Source organism: Falco naumanni, chromosome 13 (genome assembly GCF_017639655.2).
Source record: "Falco naumanni isolate bFalNau1 chromosome 13, bFalNau1.pat, whole genome shotgun sequence".
In the NCBI taxonomy this organism is placed as follows: domain Eukaryota; kingdom Metazoa; phylum Chordata; class Aves; order Falconiformes; family Falconidae; genus Falco; species Falco naumanni.
Genome location: NC_054066.1, coordinates 20,025,886 through 20,047,711, shown reverse-complemented (window position 1 = coordinate 20,047,711; position 21,826 = coordinate 20,025,886). Strand labels below are relative to the sequence as shown.

The following is a 21,826-nucleotide window of genomic DNA, read 5'->3' as shown; positions in this document are numbered from 1 at the left end:
CTGGTCTCTGCTCGAGGACTTTATGTAACTAACCAATCCAGAACAGTTTCCTTTGCTGGTGCTTTTTCCGCTACAAGCAAATACATAGTAAAAGGAGGAAATAAGGGGCTGTGAGGCTTTATTCTCACGAAAACAAAGCCTGTTCTTCTGAAGTAAACACTGAAAAGTTAAAAAGAAACCAAACCCACACACACAAGTTAGCAAGCAGCTGGGGAAAAAACACCACAATTTTGTGTGATCTATTCAGTGACCAGCAACTACAACCTTGCATTGAGCTAACCTGATCTTTCTGTAATAGGTGCACCCAGCTGTTCTCCCCACTCTTCACCCCAGTCTAGACCAGCAACATTTACTGGGGAATATCTGCTTATCTGCTGTCTCAACTGGCAGGATAAAGGTTTATGTTACAATAGCACCTACTGTAAGTAGGCCTTTAGCCACTGTACAGGTACAGACCACCACCACTTTTTGGCCTCCATTTAGCTTGGACACAGACTAGTTTATTTTTATTCTGAGAAGAGATATACTCCAGGTAACCAAGCTGGGTGTCTGTAGAGGACTGAGCCACACAGTTATAGCCCGAGAGTCCAGCACATCAGTGTGTGAGCTATACTTACTTATTTGAATGTGTGATTCCTAGTCACCAAAGTGTATTTTATACTACCTTTCTCATCACCTGAATGGAGCCCAAGAGTTGTCAGAGGTCTGGGTCTGTGTCAGGTACAGCACATATATAACAGAAGACCATCAAGACTCAAAATCTCCTGAACTGGCAGGGGCTACAAGTAGGGAAGAGAACAATTTGTTCCAAAAAGCATAGTGGGACAATTTATATTTGTGGTTTATTCTCTGTCAAAACCCGAATACACAATTGTCCTGGTTTCGGCTGGGATGGGGTTAACTTTCTTCCTAGTAGCTAGTACAGTGCTGTGTTTTGGCTCCGATGTGAGAACAATGCTGGTAACACACTGATGTTTCCAGTTGTTGCTGGACAATGTTTATTCTAAGTCAAGGACTTTTCGGTTTCTTGGACCCCAACAGCCAGAGGGCTGGAGGGGCACAAGAGGCTGGGAGGGGACAGAGCCAGGTCAGCTGACCTGAACCAGCTAAAGAGATATTCCATACCATGGGACATCATGCTTGGTATAGAAACTTGGTGGTTAGCTGGGGCAGGGGGGATCGTTGCTCGGGGACTGGCTGGGCATCGGTCAGCGGGTGGTGAGCAGTTGTACTGTACATCACTTGTTTTCCTTTCTCCCTTTTCCTTTGGACTTTATCCTTTCCCCACCTTTCCATTGTAACTGTAATTATTGTTGTTGTTGTTCTTAGCTTTTTATTCTGTTTAAATTAAGTTGTTCTTATTTCAACCCTTGAGTTTTACATTCCTTTCTGATTCTCCTCCCCACCCCTCCAGGTGGCAGGGAGTGAGCAAGCAGCTGCGTGGTGCTTGGTTGCCAGCTGGGGTTAAACTACAACAGCAGCAGAGATCACAAACACATCAGAAGGTAGATACAGCCTCTGTAGGAAAAGCACCATATTTTCTCCCCACTCAAGGCACAAGAAATGCAACAATGAAAACTACACCCCAACACATCTTCGCACAGCATCTTATGCAGACTCATGACAACCTCCAGAGATGACCCTGTCAAAACCAAGAGACTTTGCCTTTGCTTAGGATGACAAGAACCATTGCAAAGCCCTGCTGCCCTCAGCTGATTGAGATAGCTTGTAATATAAGGGAGCCTGGTCATTCTGCCAGGTACAAATACATTCTGACACCAGCTCAGTGCTTGCTTTTCTCTCCAGACTTCACAGAGCAGGAATTAAGAGTGGGATTTGCCTCATCTCTGCCATGACATCAGGGCAACTTAACCTTGTGCTCTAATGGATTGCACTACTTCATGGCAGCCACAGTGCAGTGGTTGTCTGGACCACCTCACCACATCCTCTTTCCTCCAGCCTGGATCGCCACTGCCAGAAGCAATACACATCTACCTGTAGAATTGCCCTGTACTACACAGCATGCCACTGGCAGATGAACTTCCAGATATTACTGACATTGTTCTGAAATCTACTTGGGGAAAAACAGACCCATGTCCTTTCTCTCAACATCACCATCATGACTATATCTCACAAGGTTTCTATAACAAACAGGCCAAAGGAACCAGTGATGCACCAGGCCAGAACAGGGCTGGTTTCTTCCGCTTGAGCAACATATGGTCTTCTCTGTGCTATATTTTTTCTAGAGGCATTGAAGGAAAGCCATTCTCCAGTACTGGAACAGCCATTAGGACCTTTTCACCAGCAGGGCACTCATTTGCAATTGATTTTCAAATAGGGCAAAACCTGTGAATTTCTAGACAGAGCAACAGAAAGGCTGGAACAGTAACATGCTTTGAGTCTCTGCCTGCAGACACCTTAGACCTGAGATAATTCAGTGTTATGGTCTGTGGAAATCCATTGACATATATAGTAAAGCTAAACTCAGTACCTTATATTCAGCAAGTTATGCTCAGTTTCTCAAAGGAAAGACCACAGAACAGCTAGGGACAGAGAACCGATTTCCATTCTGTGCCTTTACAAATATAACCAGCAATTCTATTTGCTGAGCTTTGTTTCCAATAGGGCACATGGTCATTTAAGAGACTGAAGGACTGAACAGCCTCCTGATCTCCTGGCAGCTATCCTACTGACCCTAACTGACATTATTCAAGGCAGCCAAGTACCGTGCTGCAGTAATCTCACCTCTCCTCCCACAGCTTTTTCTTGTCTTTATATCAAACATCCATAAATCCTTAATCCTTACACATCAGGATTCCCAGAGTCTGTTTTATACCCTTGTCCTTCCTACGCGCAAAGCCATTGTCATGTGAACTGGCATGGCATCACCTGTTCCACGCATCTGTCACAGACAAAGCAGGGAAGTCAGAGGACCCACAAACCAGTTTACGGCCTGCCACCCTGAGCTGCTGTGTTTACCTCTTCCTCTAGCACACCTGAAGTGAGTTTCATGCCAATTCATGATCTATATGGTGGCAGCACAGAGATCCCAGCCAACAGTCATGTGGCACTCCAGGTTTTGATGAGATAGAGGTAGGTGTATGTTCCCAAAGGAAACTAAAAAACAGTAACCCATTAAGTTTTTCCTTTTTAACTTTGCAGTTTCCCCATGCATGCCCAGAATAGGATCCGTGGGGGAAACTACAGAGTACAAAAAGGCAAAATAAATAATGTTTAATATACAGGGTTATTTATTAGAAAGCAGAGAACACCATAAGCCTGATTTCTCTGCCAGCTGCTCAAGAACAGCACGTTAATAGCCCTGTTTACAGTCAGATAAATACTACACCCAAGGAACCAGCGAGAAAAAGGTCCTGTAATCTATGAATATAATTCTCAACAGATATGACAAGTCTCTCCAAATTTCTGGTTAAAGACTTCTGTCATCATTCAGACTCTACTTGAAGTGTTTCTGAATCACCATAATATTAATAGATCTGCCCTTTTCAAACAGGATGGCAGCAAGACGGAGGCAGAAGAGAGAAAAATGGATGTTTAGAGGTGGCTATAGCAGAATCAAAAAACAGGAAAAAAAAACCCCAAACCAACCCAGAAGAGTGTGTGTGTGTAGGGAATCAAAAAAGTAATAAAACAGAGCTTAGATTCTCAGAACTGAGAAATCTTGGAGCATCCATTGAAGATTACACTGTTGATTTCCGCATCCAGAAGATGTAAAGATACTGTGACACCTGTGCAGACAGGTGCACCCAGGTTTTGGTGACCAGGACTGAGCTTATGCCAAACAGTTGCAAAAATGGAGGAAAGTTTTCCACAATGGATGAGACAATCATAAGGAGGCTCAACAGAAATGGAAAATGAAATAGAAAATGTGCCACCATCTCTAGCCTCTCAGAGACTTGCTCATCCCTCCAGGGTAACAAATCTGGCAGTATAATAGCTTGCTTTTGATGTTTGCCAATATGAAGGCATCATCAATATCAACTAGTCTTGAGTAAAAGCGAAATTCTCCCCCACACCTTCGTATAGCTGCTTTATTAGTTTGCCCTAAAAAATAGTTACTGGTTTCTAAATATTCTTTTTCTACCAAAAGAGTTTTGTGGTGTAAAGATAAGATAAAGTAATAGAAACAAGAACTGCAGAGTGCCAGTTAGTTCTCATCAAATCCCCTGCCTGGGCAAGACAAGGCACATGAGATTTGCTGTAAAGCCCACACTCAGCAGGAAACATTCAGATGATGAGAAGGGGGGTATAAGATACATCTGGTGACTAGGAATCACACATTTAAGTGAGTATAGCTCACACACTGACATGCTGGGAAAAGAAATTGTAGCAGAAGAAACTAGCAGGAGAAGGAGAAGAGGGAAGATACCTCATGAGCCCAAATGGCAAATCACATGGCTAAGAAATGTCAGCAGCTGAAGCCAACAGCACAGAAGGTCACATTTGTACTCTTGCATATTCCTCTAGGACAGTGCGTAAAAGGTAGTTACTCTCCAATATCGATGAATTTGTAACACCATCACAGCACAGAGCTTGCAATGTAAGTTCCTGTCCTTGGAAACATGATTGCTTGGGGATGATGAAGGAAGTTTTTAATCTCTGACTAAAAATAAAGCTTGAAAAAAGTTCTTAATGAAAGACACAGGTCTGGGTTTGTCTTAAAGCAGGGGTCCTCAAACTACGGCCCACGGGCTGGATACGGCCCCCCAGGGTCCTCAATCCAGCCCCCAGTATTTACAGAACCCCCCTGCCGGGGGCTGGGGGGGGGGGGGGGGGGGGCGGAACCAAGCAGCTGCAGATGACTGCCTGCCACTTCATCCATGCCGGCCCCCTGTTTAAAAAGTTTGAGGACCCCTGTCCTAAAGCTATGACATTTTGCCTAGCATTAGTGAACATTAATCCACCCATATCTTCCATCAGCTTTACCCCAGGAGGCTCTGTAGCCTTCCTGGTCTTTGTACTGCAAGCCACAAGTCTGCAGGAAGTGGCGTCCAGCCTCTTGGGCAGAAGCAACATCCCTTTTTCCTGTGGGACAGACAGCACAGCTGAGAAAACCCTGCTTTAAGCTGACATTGACCTAACAGCTGCATGCTCATAGACTACCTCAGAAAAACTTATTGATGATAGACATGTTTTAATTCACTACACAGGGACCCAAAAATCAATGGGAAAGTTTTAGGAAGCTGACAAGCAGCAGGAGCTTGACAACTGTCTTGTTTCATTGCACCTTGCCAGTTCTGCAGAAGAGACTGGACAACACCTGGTCACTTCAGAGCAGTCCTGTCCTCTGATAAAAAGTCTGCATAGCCATGCAACTAAAGATCGTATCAAAACATACACCAGGCATTTCCTAGCTTCTGTGCTATTATTCTTGTGGTCTTAACGGTTTTAACTATTTTAAATTGAAGGGGCAGTTGCACACAGCTTCTCAAATTTAAAAAAGAAAAAAGATTTATTGATCAATCAGTATTATGTGAAAAAATGCCAGTCCTCTACATGGGTCACCAAAGTTGAATCTTCGGACATACCATGCAGTTCTTCATTACTTTGGCTAACTGAATTTGCCAGGACAATTAAAATGTGAATAAGGATGTGATACTAGAGAAAAGAAATCCACCACAAAACCAAAACAAATAAAATAAGTCAGTTAATCTACTCCTGGTTCTCCTCTTAAACTGGCACAAATTCAATTCCTAGCAGAGACCAGATTCGCCGCAGAAGAATTAGGCCTTACAGTTTTGCTTCCCAAGGTTTTCTATCAAGGGGGAGAAAAAGAAAAGCAATTACTACAGCCATCTGTCTGACAACTCCTCCCTTCCAGACCTCTAGGGAAGGTAGCTGCAACTGTGCTGTCTAATCTATAAGGGAAAGGGGAAAGCCGTTCAGTTAACGCTTCGTAATTCCTCGCTCAAATGAAACATGCTTGGGCTTCCCCCCACACACTTACCTATTTTACTTCTCACCAGAGCTGCACGTGTTCCTGCAGCAGGTCTGGAGCGCAGCCCTCAGGGCGCTGCCTTCCGAGCTACACCAACCACAGCTAATAAAAAGCAACAATGAATATAATCATGTTTCTTTGTCTCTTCTCTGAGCAGATTGAAACTAGTATACATGCTCATGGCAATTAATGGTTTCCAACAGTGCTGGAAACATGACCTACTGGAGCAAAAGATTGGACTGGGCCAAGCAGATTGACCCAGCAGTGCCTGCTGCTCCATGAGAGACAACCAAAGGCAGCCAGCCGTGACAGGACACTGGGGGTTCTTTGGTTTTTTAGTGACTGAATGCTACAACTGCCTGACCTTCTGTTGACAAGAGGAGGGGGTTGCTTTAATCCCCGCTCTGAAGTCACTAAACTTGGGTTACAAATTTCCAGAGCAAAGTTCGTATCTTCTTAATGGCAGCCTAGTACTTAATTTACAAGAAAAGACAACAGCTGGAACTGAAAATAAATCTTCACTAAAATCTCAGAGTATATTGGCCTACTTCTACTGTGTGCAAGCTCAGTCAAAAACTACCCTCACTGCATTCAAATAAAAAATGTGGATTTAGCAGAAAATCAGGTTGCTGGTGTGATGGAAAAGTCAGATAGGTTAAGCATAATGCCAGAGATTTCCTTTTAAGAGCATGAAAGGACACCAAACGTATTGTGTTCTTATTCTTAAAAAAAATAACAAAAGGCAACACACAAATCCAGAGTTTGAAAGTTGCAGAGTATCTACAATTAAAACATTATCCTGTGTCAGCTTGCCATGAACAACAATAGTTAGCTAAGAGTCTAGCAGAGCTAAGCTACGTTTCAAGAACTAAACACACTAAAGAGACAAAATTGCATGTCTTCACTGATAAGTTTTAGGCAGGCTAAAGGATCTGAAAATATTCTGTCCCATCAGAACTCCCAATACCAATGCTTAAGTAAAACATTTCCCCTCCTGAAGGCCAAAAAGAACTTCAGAGTTATTAAGTCAGAGAAAGAAGCTCTTATTTTTGGTTGTTTTTTAAAAAAAAAAATCTGTTTATTTCCTTTCTCACCATTTGTGCCCTTTGTTTACTTTTTGAACAGTTTAGTTTATTCTTTCAGCCCAGACAGAGCAACAGAAAGATCAGTCACTGATACAAGCTGGCTGTACTACAGATTGTTTGTATTAAGAGAAACTAAAAATCCAGCAATAAACAGAAAGGAAATAAATCCCCTCCTTTCTCTTTACTCTTCTGCACATTCCCACCACATATTTTTTTTTTTGCTAAACCCTGTTGAGTCAACTGAAAACTAAGCCAGGAAAAAACGTGGTGTACACTAATGTGGTAGAAATCTGGACAAGCAAGGTTAGGAGCAAGACTTCAACTGTCTTGAGTGATGCAATGTCAATATGCTCTGATCCCTTGAGAAGGGACCATGGTGTGGATGGAATTGCCTTGCAAGCTTTCCCAAACAATGCCCATGAAAGAAAGAAAGGTTAGAAATGCACACCTTGCTCTGAAAACCTCAAAAACCTGTGATCCTCAGTGTCTACCTGGGCAGAAGTTGACCTACTGCCTGATGTGATCTTCTACTGCACAGAAGATCTGAAGTTTTCTCCATTTGTTATGCTAAGTTGCAATCAGTATTTCCAAAGCATTCTGTGCAGCCTAATGAAGGATGTACAGCTTTACCTGAGCTTTGCTCTGCAGGGACATGAAACATTTATTCCAATTTTAAGTCTTTCAGCAATGATTGCTCAAATTACTTTGGATCACTGCATTTTTCAGTTCATCTCATTCACTAAATTTGGTGTTAACGCTTAACATAAAAATTACAGGAGTGGAGAAGTCACAGATTGAAAAGACCTGTTTAGTGGTTGTGTTCTCCCATGCTCCAGCAGCAGTTACTGACTTAATTTAAAAGTTGTTATAGGTAGGCATAGCATCCATTAGGAACCTACTGTGGCTGATTTGGAAGGGGGTGAAAGGAAAGCTGTTTATATCAAAGAACTGAAATCACATCTTCCCAACTGGAAATCCCCTCACTTTCAATTTCTTGGGTAGGTATATTGGGCCACTTCGGTCACTGGAAAATCTTACCACTCTAAAGATGTAAACCCATTAACATACACCTGTGCTTGAAGTTTACTCAACGAACAATTCAAGAGAGGCTCAGCGGCGACCTCCAAAGGAGATGTTTGAATGCTGACCAAGTAACAAGGCAGGGACTACACAGACAGGCAGGCATCGAGGCAGCAGAGACACGGGAGAGTAATTCCCAGATATTTGCAGGTCAACGTTGCCACTATATAAAAGAGACATTTCTTCTAGCTTACACTCAAGATCACACCAGCCATTAGCAATCTGCAAGGACTTTTCAAGGACTTGCTTGCAGTGGCTTTCAAGTCACAGAGTCCAGCATGCTCCTTCACAGTGGAAGTGCAAGTGAACCACAGGTTTTTTTAATCCAAACCTGAACTTCACCCAGGCTTTACATCCAGGCATTCAGGTGCTTGCTAATTCAGCAGACCCCTCAGGCATGTGTGTAAGGCAAAGTTAAGTTTATGTGCAGCTGTACAGAAACTGGAGGACATGTACATATGCTTGGAGTACTGTTTGTTAAACGTTTAACTATGTATTCATCTAAATCTAAAAGGATAGTAGATGGCCAGGAAGTTCAGATACAGAATTAAAATCTGAGTCCAGGGAATTCGGAGTCGGAAGTAGCAAAGCTGACATTTCTCAATCAGGCCTATTTATAGCTTAAAACTCAATTATCCACTTCTGTGTCAAATTGGCAAGCAGGCTGTTACCAACCCAGGCAGGATGGGTCCCTGCACTTTTATATGCAGTGCTGGTACTGCTAACATGCACCCGCTATGGTTTATTTCAACTTTCTAATCCAACTTCAAAAGATTTTGGTATAGACTTCCTTGGGTGAACAAATACATATTGCCACTTTTTCCATTTAACCACTTCTTGAAAACCAGTCTTTTGATGTTCTTGTTTGGCTGGGGTTTTTTTGGTTTGTTTTTAAAGAAAGTGTGTTAAAATTGACAGGTGAAAAAAGTCTCTCTCCTACGTAAGTAAAGTAGAACAAGTGAAAATAAGCCAGTGTTTTGATTGACTGTTTATATGTTCTACAAAAACATATTGGTGTGTACAAATTTATATCTAGAGTCACACAATGGATTTTGACAACTACTTATTGTCAGAATGTTCCATACATTTATGCACACATCTGAGAATCCTTGATTAATAATCCCCATAAAAGCTAAATTGTACAAAACAATATAAAATTCTTAAAGCATTACTCTCACGGTTTGGTTTAGGTGACTTCATATTCCATCCTGCTAGACGTTTTTTATAATATTCCTGTAAAATCCTAAGATATAGATATGAAATTATTAACAAATCTTCATTATACATTATGAACTATCTATAATTAAAGCGATAAAGAAACACACTATACTCAGCAAATCATTTTTTGTTAGACAGATATTGCTTGATTTCACTGAGCATACACTGCAGTATTAGAGGGGGGATGTTATATCCTGCTTTCTATAAAACAGAAGCTTCCCTAATAAAAAGGCATTAAAGGCCAAGGTCTAATCTCAGCATCACCTTCGAGATATTAATCCAGATTTACAGCACCATGGCACAGCCCCTTGCCTAGTTCCTCAGTAGTAAAAGCTTCTTCATGGTTTCTAATTTTTGCCAGAGAAAAGTTAATTCATCTTCTTCCCAAAAATCTGTGCTTCACAACAATGCTGGATTGCTAGAGCATAAATTCCTGCTCAGAGAACACAATGCAACAAAAGAAGATTTCACATTTCCACATTGTCATCTTAAAATCCATCATGAATAACAAAAACCGCATGTGCCAAACTGCAAGGCTAAAATACATTCACTACAATACCCTGACAGTAAGCTAATCAAGAGACATGGCAGACTGTATGGCAGGCTTCGTTCCTTCCTCCCCAGAGCTTGCCAGTAGTTTTACAGCTGAAACAATTATCTTAGAAAAATTATAGCCACTGGCTCTGCTCCAAACTATTGCATCTAGCAAAATCATTTCAGAGCCTATTCACGTAATTTTTGAGTGACCACTCTGCTCCAGAACTGAAGGACTGTTTTCTTGCTCACTCCTGAACAGAGGCCAGTTAGCTCGAAAATATTTCCCTGGTTACTGCCATTGGAGGCAATGAGCCATAGCAGCCATCACTGTTGCCAGCAGCACTCTGAATATATATCTCAGTAAAAGGACAAATACTGCTCACAGCCAACCCCTCTGCCTGAGGAGCCCCAGCCACCCCCCCAGCTGCCTTCTCCAAGCTGTCTCCACCATCTCAGTTCAAATGCCCGTTACAAAAAGCAACAGAAACACACTGCAAGGCATGACACCTCCCCTTTAGACCCACACACACTCACAAGCATGTGCCCTCCTGTGTGTCACAGGCTGGCTTCTCTGCAGTCTAGCTGTGGTAACGAGTTTGCAAGAGGCAGAAGGGAGGGATGGAGAAAGGCAGCCTTCTGTGGAAGCAGTCCTGGATCTAACCAACGGTGCACCAAAGAGCTGACGCTCTCCCGGAGGGGACTGCACAAATTGCTTAGTAACTGCTTCAGTGCAGACCACAGTGGAGACCTCTGACACACATCATACCCAGAATTTAACCCTCCCCAGCTCCCTCCCAGGCAGCATTCCACTTGGACCCTTAGCCACTTCGGAGGCATTCACAGCTTAGCACAGAGGTACATCCTAACAAGAGACAAAACAGATTCACTTGCTCAGAAAAAGGCATGGAAAAGGCTCTCATTAAAGTAACTTCAAATAGTAGAGTATTCAAGGCCAAGGGAAACCAACAGCACTGCTCTGAATAGCTGTCTTGGAGTACTATCCCAAAGGCACACCCACACACCAAAGCATAGTACTGTTATTTAAAGACAAAGGAGAAGACTGCACAAGACCTATGAATTTGGTTGGAAACAGAACAACAGCTCTTGAACAGGAGATAATCTGTTCTTCAGGACACAAGTTTGCACAGTGCACAAAAGGAGTACACATGTACTTTCACATTGGCATGCCACTGGTAACAGGGCACCTGTAGCTGTCTGAAGCAATACTGGGTCACCACTTCAGCATTAGGTTTATTGATAAAATTGTCCCTTTAATACCACAAACCCTAGTAGCTCAGTAACTTTAGATACAAGCCATTCTTTACCTAGGGTACACTCAGGGCAGCTGTCCTCTACTAGATATGATGTAGCAGTAACATCGTGCTTCTTCTCCATGTCCTGCCATCAGTCAGGCTCAAAAAAGACAAGGGTAATTAATTTTATAGATAGGGAAACTGAGGCATGGGGAGAGGTATTCAGGTCACCAGCCAGCCTCAGTTGCCCCCTGCCTGTAAAATGAGGAGCCCAAAGTTGTCATACAGACAGGCTATTGGAGTGGATCTGTCTTAAGGATAACACACAACCAGTGTTTCCATCCTTCCCCTATCAGCCAACCAACACAAACCGTCACAGTGTTTATAGTACAGCATGAGAAAACTAACAGAATTTTATATGTAGTTACAGATAAATGCCAAATCAAAATAGAGCATCACCATGCTAGGTATGAGATAAGTATGAAACCTTAAGACACCTGTAGGGTTACAGACAGGTACTACTAGGGGGATAAAGGTGGACTACAAGAGCAGCAAGACGCACAGTATGTTTTTACATTGCATTTTCTTTCCCCAGCCTCTCTTAAACTGCATGCTAACCACATGAATTTACCAGCTGTGAGTGTGTAATGTTACTCTCTGCTGCCCGTACTGATATAAACTTTCACATATAACCAATTTACAATCAAAATCTGCCTCACACTGCAGATGTGTTTTGCTCTCAGGTGGGGATGCTGTGGGTGGAAGATTCACTTCCACCTCTGTTTGCGCAGTTAAACAGCCTCGTTACGCACCGAGACCCAGCTCATCTCCTGTGGGAGCCCCAGCTCACAGCAGAGTTCCCCAGCCAAGGTCAGTGTAGTGCACTGCCCTCTCCGGGCAGCATTCACAACCTGCCTGCGGAGACTCATCCACTCTAGCAGCAGAGGTGGAAGAAGCTCCAAAGCGTTATGGACAAGTGTCACATCAGCATAAGCAGTTGATAAATGCACCAGATTACACTCTGAAAAAGTAATTTTAATCCTCTGTGTAGAGATGCTGTACAAGTAGCAGATCCAGCTGTGGAGTTAGAAGACTAAACACTACCCTGCAAGTGAACATAGATCACTAACTTTATGCTGGGTTCCCGAGATAGAGAGAGGAATGAACTCACCATAGAAGAGGCACCAAGAAATTCCTCTCAGTCCACTACATGCTCAAAGGAAAGCTCATCAGGCAGCACTTCCAGTTTCATAAACTAGATTTACAAGTTTTAGACCTTCTTCATTTGCATGATTAGTAAAGGTAATTTCAGTGTGCATCTGTAAAATGTCTTTGCCAAGCTGAAAAGGCTTAATTGTGCCCCTCTCAGAAGAACAATATTTGTACAAGTCAAATATTACCCCATCAGCATACAGCATAATGAATAGACTAATACTGAAGTTTCAGATTTCATTACTGGTAAGCATCTGCCGTACATATGGAAGTTTACTTAAAAAAAATAAATGCCCCTGATCTTCAGCTGCTATAACACACCCCAGTTTGGTTGAAATAACTTGCACCACTCAAGCATCTGCCCCCACAGGTTCGTGTGTTCACACCTATGGGTATGGGTCCCAACAGATGACAAGGAATGGCTCATACCCAAGTGCCTCTAACCCAGAGATCTTCCTCCCAGATTCTTCCACTGCAGGACCAGGGGGGGCCGCTAGGTTCATTGTGTTTGACTTGTTGAACACACAAGAAGTTCACAGAAATTGGATTAAACTAGCATTTAGCTCTTTAATCTTATGTTATAGACTCCAGGCAACTGCAAATCCACTGTTTCCCCTACAGCTGGCCTAACACAAAGAAATTGGCTTCAGTTTCAAAGCTCTCACTTTAATTTCCATCTTATTGTGGTTTTGACTTAAAAAAATTGTTAGTTGCCCCCAGTTTCATCCTTTCTCTGGCAGATCTCCCTTCTTGAGTCTAGTGGCAAAGGAAAAAAAATGGAACAAAGTATCCCATTCCTTTACATCTCACCTCAGCTTTTCCCCAATGCTAGCAGAGGATGACCTTACTAGTTAACAGTATCCTCATTTCATAATCAGATCTTTAGTCATGTAGACCCTGGCTCCTCAGAGGCCCCTACAGCAGCACACTGTATCAAGGTGGTGACTCAAGAGTTTAGACAAATTGCCTGAATTCAGCAATGCCCAATTTAATGACTCACAGGAAAAGGTTCTGCATATGAATAAAGTGATGTCTCTGTGGAGAACAGAGTTGCTGACACATCCTGGCTTAGAAAGAGGGGGGTGGAGGGGGGAAGTGTTTGGTCAATAATTCTTGTCTGTTGTAAAAGCCTGGATGACTTTTATGCTTGCCCTTGAGAAATGGAATGAACTAACAGTATCAGAAATCTGTGCAACAAGACATTTGGCATAGCCCAAGTATTCATATAGGAGACTGGGCTGCTACAAACAAGCTTTAGTTATCATTCTTTTATACTTCAGCATGAGTAATTCTGCTAGATAACATCCAGGTGGTGAAGGAGGAGAGTCCATGACTCGGAAACCTCACTGGGCAGGCTAATCCACAGCAGGACTCAGATAAGGAAGCAGCACAATTTGTACACAACATACTAGCACAGCAGAATTGGATCTTTAAGCGGGGCTTAAAGCAGCAGAACTGGCTGAAATTGGACAATAAGCTCTGTGAGCATAACCAGGAAGAGCTCTGCACAGATCCTCTCCAACCTCCCTGTACATTCCGCTGAAATCTTCTCCCCAGTTTACACTGCAATTTAGGCAATACAAAAAAAGCAAACTGAGCTATTATCTTGTGGTAATAAGTCCCACAAGTTAACAAAACATTACCAATTACAGCAATCTGTCTATCTGTGTTTAATGCTTTTCCATTTCACCAAGTTGTTTCTTATTCTTTTGTCGTGGGAGGAAGGGAAAAACATAAATACCCAGAAGGCCTCTGCTATAACTTGCCCTCTGAGAATTTGTTCTCTTGATCTTCTCAGTACTACTTATCTCTCAAAACTAATTTTAAATGGAAATCAAGCTATGCTTTCCCTATTTTCATCACCATTTTCTAGACTTTTCTGATTAGGTCAACAGGGTTTAGTATAGCTCAATAGCAGCAGACCAGGCTGCATATCAATGGGAACAGGTGAAAAGAGACAGAAGCATCTAAGATAAGGATCTTTTCTTAGAAAAACCTCTATGGAAAACAGTATATCTTATTTTAGCTATTTTCTTTGCAGTGAGAGCCAGATTAAAGTTATCCCAGGTTCCCTAGGTAGCATTTTACATTAAAGAGAATAGGTATTGAATGCAAATACAAGAAAAATTGAGCTATGCACAAGGAGGCACTGTGACTGAGTCTCAAGGGGTTTAGAAATACCTTCTACTTACACTGAGGATTTCAGTCTTTCATGCAACAGTCACTTTCCCCAGTAACAAGCACCTTTATGGTAAGGTCAGCATTTCTCATTTATTTCAGTATTGAAGGTGGAGAAGCTCCAAGAAGTCCAATAAATTCCAACCTGAACTCATTCAGCTGGGATTTCCTTCCCAAGATAACACTATAAATCCTTAACTGCTCTAAAACCATTTCCAATACTTAGTCCCTTCTTCTCCCTGAACAGATAGATCTGAAAAACCGCTTTTCTTTTCCAGCAGTAAGAGAGATGCAGCAGCAGAACTGAGAACAAGCAGCCATGATTACTGGGCAGACCGAACTGCAGCATGCCTCTGTCCTACGGAAAAACAAAATCAGTACTCTGTCAGTACAAGAGGCATGTCCCCATTTTACTGGCAAGGAGAGTCTTGCCTGGTTTTGCAGCAACAGCAAAATCCTGAAGAGCCTCAGCAATGAGCTGCATTCTCCTTAGTATCTGCAGATTCATTACCCTGGTTTATGCAGCCACCAGCCTTGAGCACCGATGAAAAACACACATTTATTCATTTTAAAATATATAATCTGCATGCAGCCTCAAGCTCCACAGCATGCAAAAATACAGTCTAACCAGCCAATGCTCATCCATCCATGTAAAGCCCCAGTAGATGTGTGGTCCCACTGGAGGACACGAGCATCACAACATGGCAGACTAATTAAAAGCATCTGGGGACAGAGGGGGCCAGTTCAGCAGGCAGTGTCCTCAAGCATAAAAGATTTTAACCAGCAATTGGGTAACATGAATAGTCATGTCAGTGCTGAAAAGGTACATGAGCCACTGTACAAAAAACGATGCATTTCATGACAAGAGGCTAAGCTTCGCTTTCAGCTTCAGTGTCTCTTTTGTGAGGAACTGAAAGGGCTACTACAAGAAGGATCAAATCTGGACTGGAGTCCCTGCCACATTTCTTGCCTGGCTTTCTGGGGGCTCTTTCCCCTCATATGTCAGTTATAGCACCTTGGAGCTGCAGCTCCCAGGAAGAGTCTCAAGGTCATATACTAGTACTCAAAATAGCACCATTTGTACATTAGACCACAGAGGGGACTTCAGCACCCATAGGCCAGCTCATACAGCAAGGTCCTTCCTCTGGCTGTTACAGGGAACCAGGGCTGTAGAACTCTGAGCAGTCATCACATGGCCATAGCATAGGGAAACCATCCTTCAAACTGGCCCCCCACAGCAGCACTTCCTTTCCATAAGCATTCACTATTTTCACCTCTTTACATGAACAAAAAGCTGCAACCACACTTTCAAACACTCACCAAAACAAATAACATTGATTCCAAGGAAGCTTTGAACTTGCATGATCCAGGAGCTGGATTAGCTTGGCACAGCATTGTTTGCTATGGGGTACTGCTGATGGCAGGTAGGCTACCTGCGGGTCACTGCAGGCCTGACCACAACCACATGGTCTCTATTGCTGCTGTAGTTACCTGGGTGCCTTCCATCTCTTCTCATTACAATATTTAGTACAAGAGATAAAATTGCCACAGAATATTCGCAGGGCTCCATAGATGTGGCCTGTATGTGCAAAATGCTTCATACTTTGGAGCGCCTGAAGTACTGAGTAAGCACTAGCCAATTAGTCCTCAACAATGCTCCAGTTAGGTCTTTACATTGCACAAAGCGTACCCCTAAGTGAGAGTCAAGTCAGAACGTGCCACAGAGATCCTGCATTGGCCACTATGTTTAGACAGAGCCAGTCTGAGAAAGAGGCACACATCCACCCCTGGAGCTTGTCAATGAATTTTTGCTAGTAACAAAGGACTAGCAAGATGGGGCAGATAAAGTTCAAGTCCTCCAGGACAGACCATTTTTCTTTCCCTGTGTTTATGCAACACCTAATGCAAAGGGAAACTTGTCTAAGCTTCAAAGGATAGTCATAGCTACATCACCAGGATCCAATATTTATGGAGGCAGGTAATTCCCGCTTCTTCCACCTCACAGATCAGAAAGTTATGGCCAAAACAACGCAAGAAATGAGTACAGAGTCAGTTCAAAGCAGGAGAAAAGAACCCAGGCAGTGGTGGTGGTATAAATTCCCGTGCCACCTTGCCAGCTCCTTAGCCCCCTTCTAACATCATCACCGCATGCAGAGCTGTCACTGGTGTATTCTCACAGAACACAGCTCTGATGCACGCAAGCTGAAGGAACTTGACCCCAACAATAACCTAACTTCTGCCCCTCCAGCAGCCTCATTTGCCAAATTTAAAACACACACAGCAAAGATGCTTTCTGCCTTACAAAATGGCAACAGGCTCAGACTGATTTGACACACCATTCTCTAGCAGAAAATTTTTTTCCAAAGGATTTCCACCCATAATACTATGCCAGGTCATCTCTCAACAGGAGAAGCAGGGACAGAGTTTCCCTGGGAACAGTAACCATGGCAAAGCTCTTCCTAGTGTCTTCCCTTCCCTACCTACAGGAAGAAAAAGAACAGCAGATGCCTGAGCTCTGCCTCCAGCAGGCCCACAGGCCCCCAAAGCCGTAAGCAACCTGGAAGCACCTGATCAAAGAGTCAGGAAGGAACTTCAATTAATTCTGTTCTCTCTTGTGCTCAGATACCAGATATTTCTGCCATGCTACACAACTCTGAATGCCTCGTTACAAAGACTGGAACTGGAAACATTAGAGTTACTGAAAGGTCAGCCAAATACAGCACCACATAGGTAGGCACTGAGCCCAAAAATCAGCACGGGTAGATGGCCAACAGAAGCAGAGGTACAATGGACTGGCTTTGCAGTTTTCAAACTGTGGCATTGTGCATTAGAGCCCTATTAAAGAAAGCATCTGCAAATCCCAATTTGTAAGCAGTAGCTGCCAGCAGATGACCTGCTTCTGGTCCACCTCTTTTCTGCAGAATATTCTCGATTTACCAGATTGAAATGCAACTCTCTTTGCTGAAGAGCCAATTAAATCATAATAAACAATTCAACCTGAAAGTACAATCACATTGCATGCTTTCAGGGATCTTTTTGTCACATACTAGTGAACATGTTATAAAGTTCTGGATTTGAGGTTTGCTAAGTATTTATTCAAGTTAACAGAGCAAATAAAAACCCGAAGGGTTCCTTGATTAATCTTTCTCTCAAATGACACAGAAAAAGTGTTCTATGATTCAGCAATCTTGCTGTGTGACTGAACAGTCAACAGCCTAGATTTCAACTACCACCACTCCACTTCAGAGTTAACATGCAGTTAGCACAAATTGCCAGGACACCAGCAACCCACTCAGAGTAGAATACTGCCCTGTACCCAGACTGACCCATGCAGAGCACATAAAGCTTGATAGTCCAAGTTTGTCACGAGTAAAGTGAAACCAAAATCTTTACAGTGAAAAAATTATCAACCTTCTACATCATAATTTAGGAGCACAGGTTGACAGAGTCAGCTGGGTCATGAAACCCACTGCCCCAACTCCTTACATTCATTTCAAAAAAGTATTTTACATTCACATCAAATACCTGCTCCAGACATATACAGAAACCTCAGTGTCTAACACTCAAGCAAAATAAACGTTTTTCAGAATGAGTCTAGCATTCATTTTAAACTCCTCCAGGTCAAATCACTGGAAATATTCCAGAAATATACAGCCAAGTAAAATGATGCACTTATACCTGAGTTAACATTCAAACCCAGCCAGCTGTCTTTATTTACCACTGACTCCTCAAAGCATTAGAAAAATAATCTTTTTCAAATCTCCAAGGAATGCAATGCAGCTAACACTATGAGAAGATGCTATTTCTTTTAAAGATGCTGCACATACCTTTCTTTGTCATGCGTTCCAGTCTAATGCATCCTCCTATAAAATCATGATAAGATTTCATTTCTCCTTCTGTTATCCGGACGGCAGTGAAAGGTGGATTCCTGGGCACCTGTTGTCCACATTTCCGACATCGTGAAGCCATTGCCACAGCTCAGGAGACTCTTGCCAGGAATCTGCTCTCTTGGTTTGCTGGAATCCAGCCTGATTCTTCAGCCGTCAGTCCAGGCTGGTGACTTTATCCCACTTAGTTCATTCAAGGTCACCCTTGCCAGCAGGATGTTCGCCATTGCAATTGGCTAAGGCTTTTATAGGCTTACTGACTGCGTTTGTTTCTCCCTCCTTGCTTTCAATATCAGTTTACTTTATTCTCTCATTCAGAATGAAAGCTGTGAACCTCAGCACAGCCCATGGCCTGAATGACTTCCTTATCATTAATTTAAAGCTATCTTATAAGCAGCAATGAAGAGAGAAGATCCCAGAAGCATATTGCAAGATCACAGAATGTCTCCTAAAGAGCATGCCGGATATATTCACAAAGAATTTTTCTTTAAGAAAAGGTTTTTCTTCATAGGTTTTGGTCCCTTTCAGGCTTATGATTTTATGATTCTTCATCACCGAGATGATTTTTTTTTACTTCTGCATTTCAGCTTGGACAGTACAAGGAGACTGCTCTGCAGAGCTGCTCAACCAATTACTCATATGTCTGGCGGCAGTTACTGGGAGGCTGCAACTGTACAGAAAAGCCCTCTGCTGCTGTGCACGGTCCCTGCTCATAAGATCTGATAATCTAAATGAACACAGTAGCAAATAGAAGACAGAAGAAAAACACTGCTGTCAGACATGCTCTGCTAGCTGTGCAACCCCTCACCCAGTTTATTTTTTTTAAAAAAAGTTTGATCCATCAGTTTGACACCAAAATGAGAGACTTGAAACATATGTTTAGAAATTTCCCTTTGAAGGGGCTTTTTCACCTTTGAATAATTACTATAATACAACTCACTGATCGGAGAGTCTTGGGAAGAAACTAGCACTGGGGAACTGAGTGCAGGGAGCACTCAATCCTGATGCAGTGAAATAAAAAGGAGCCTTCCCTGGGGTCAGGAGGGGACTGCACAGGAGATGCAAGAACAGGCACAAGGTCAGTACTGGTGACAGGGCAAAGAATACAATGAGAACTTAATGAATCAGGGCTGAGCTGCAACCCAGAGCTCAACTGCAGGGACTTGAGCACAGAACAAGCTTCCTCCAAGGATCTTAAACAGAGGCCAGGAGAACCTTTGCCTCCCTCTGCTTCAGTCACTACCACCTGTTGGCACTTTACATAGCTGCATCCAGTGTCCTTCAGCTCATGGCCCTCTCAGACCATATCTGATATCCCTAGACATGGAGTGGGAAAGGAGAAGCCTAACTAATACAAATCAGAGACTAAACTCGAGGGAGTAAAGATGCCCAGGAGAAAAAAAAAACCCTCACACAGTGCCATTACTAAAATGGTGAATAACTAAATAGACTGGCATGAATGCCTGAAGCATACAGAAGTCAATACCCTCCTACTTCCCCGTTCCACAACCTTCTGCAGCTTCTCCCCTGCCAGGTCCACTGCTCCTCAACCAGTGAGCTGTTCAAGCTTTCCAGCATGCACAAACTGACTACGGAGTAAAACAGCTACCAGACTTGAGGAGCAGGGAGTCTCAGAACCTCTCCTTTTGATGAAAGGAAACTATAAAGGGGATTTCCACTCCTAAATGGAAAGATTTGTGCTCCCTTCCACTCCAGCTTTGCTGCATGGCATAAAGCTGTCACCCTCCTGCTCTTTGCCAATACCCTACCTGCTAAGCGAGGACAATGATGTACTGAGCTGTTGGGTGGCCTGATTCATTAGCATTTGTAAAATACTTATTAGAGCTTCCATACAGAAATCCCCAGGGGACTGAAATATTTTACAGATAAGGAGAACAGTGGTACAGAAGGCAAAATTAATTTGTAGAAAACTGTCATCATGAGATAAGAAAACTAGAAACACAACCCAGCAGTTTTATCTGAAAGCCTTTCTTCCATCCTCTTTTCTTTCGTTACAGGGCCTCAAGGTGTCCTTCCACATACAGGCAAACACGATGTACCTTGGAAAATAAGCTTTTCTGACAACACGTTCATGTGTATGTCTGAAACAGAATAACTGCACTTCGACCTTGCCCTTATATAAAAATACAATGAGGGAGAATCCAGCATTTGTGACAATACCTTCTGTTTGCCATCCTCCCTCCTCGTGTACACTGTTCCCACTGGTGTCCACATGGCTTCACAACAGGAGGATCTATGAGACACTCTGTTCCAAGGCAGGGAGATTTGATGCTGAAAGTGGGACAAGAAGGTATCTGCCCTAGGTGTGAACTTTCAAAGCACAGGTAGCCACAGCACACACCAGGAAAACTATCTAAAAAACATCTTTCCCTGGGAAACACTGATGCATTACAACGCTAAATACACATCTCTGATGCCTGGGGTACCATTGCCATCACCCAACTCCAAACAAAACAAAAAGCTGACTGTAGCTGCTATGCATTTAGCAACCAGGTACATGATGTTTATTTCAAGGACTGAGTGCTGTGCTGCAAGAACTAGGATGGATGGACAGAAGGATCTGTTTCTTCTCCTGCAAGTTTCATTTCATTCACATTTCACAGGCAGCTGGGCTAGCTTCTCCTGACATATGGGAAACCTTTGACATGGGAGCACTAAGACCTGCACTGTTTCCTACCACACAAATGACCACTTCTGTACTGCACTGGATCTGTCTGCACAGGAGTTGCTGCAAGAGCTGGCTTGCAGGAACACTCATACATAACGTTACCAAACATGCACTCAGCATGGATAACAGATTCTTCACAATTTTCCTCTGTTAGTTAAAAGGTATCAGTCTGACTGAAAGCAAGTTATGCTCTTTGCATGCAGAAGATTGTAGTAGAGGGAGCAGGTACAGAAAATGGCAAGCATGCTTACTTGGGTCTTCTCCATAGATCACAGAACAGAAGGGGGTTACTTTCCTGCTGCTCCAGACAGCCACAGCAAAATGTTTGGAAAAGCTAAGGAAGAGGACATTTCCTACTCATGAATTGCCAGCATCGCCTAGCAACATCATCTGGGTTGGTCTGTCAATGAATAAGCAAGTAAATCCATGTAAGAAAATGTCATCACAAATTAAAAAACTCAAACCCAAAACCCAAACAAAAAACAACTAAACAAAAAATCCCAACTACCCAGATATCCCCAGAGATTCCATTAACCAAAACAAACCGAGAAACTAGAAACTAGTGCAGTTCCATTAGAAATACCAGTTTACCTTGGAACTGGAGCTTGCTAGGAAGTGCTTGCTGTCATGACTGCATAGCCAGAGGACTGCAATAAATTTAAACTGATTTAACTAATTTGCCTTTAAGCCCTATACCTCTTTTCATGAAATAACATGCTTCTGCCTCA

General features: G+C 42.8%; 1 protein-coding gene across 7 annotated transcripts in view; it reads right to left on the bottom strand.

Moving 5' to 3' along the window:
• Positions 1-21,826, bottom strand: part of MCF2L2 (MCF.2 cell line derived transforming sequence-like 2) — a 181,291-nt gene that overhangs the window by 140,220 nt on the left and 19,245 nt on the right. For 2 of the 7 annotated variants that reach the window (XM_040613217.1, XM_040613218.1), the window contains exon 1: positions 18,350-18,691. The exons of 1 other annotated variant lie outside the window; for it this stretch is intronic. In XM_040613217.1, coding sequence (XP_040469151.1) covers positions 18,350-18,491 — 142 coding nt within the window. In that variant the 5' untranslated portion in view covers positions 18,492-18,691. Of the gene's footprint in view, positions 1-18,349; positions 18,692-21,826 lie in introns of those variants that run through there. 4 more of the 7 variants (XM_040613221.1, XM_040613220.1, XM_040613222.1 and 1 more) reach the window with 3 other exon arrangements.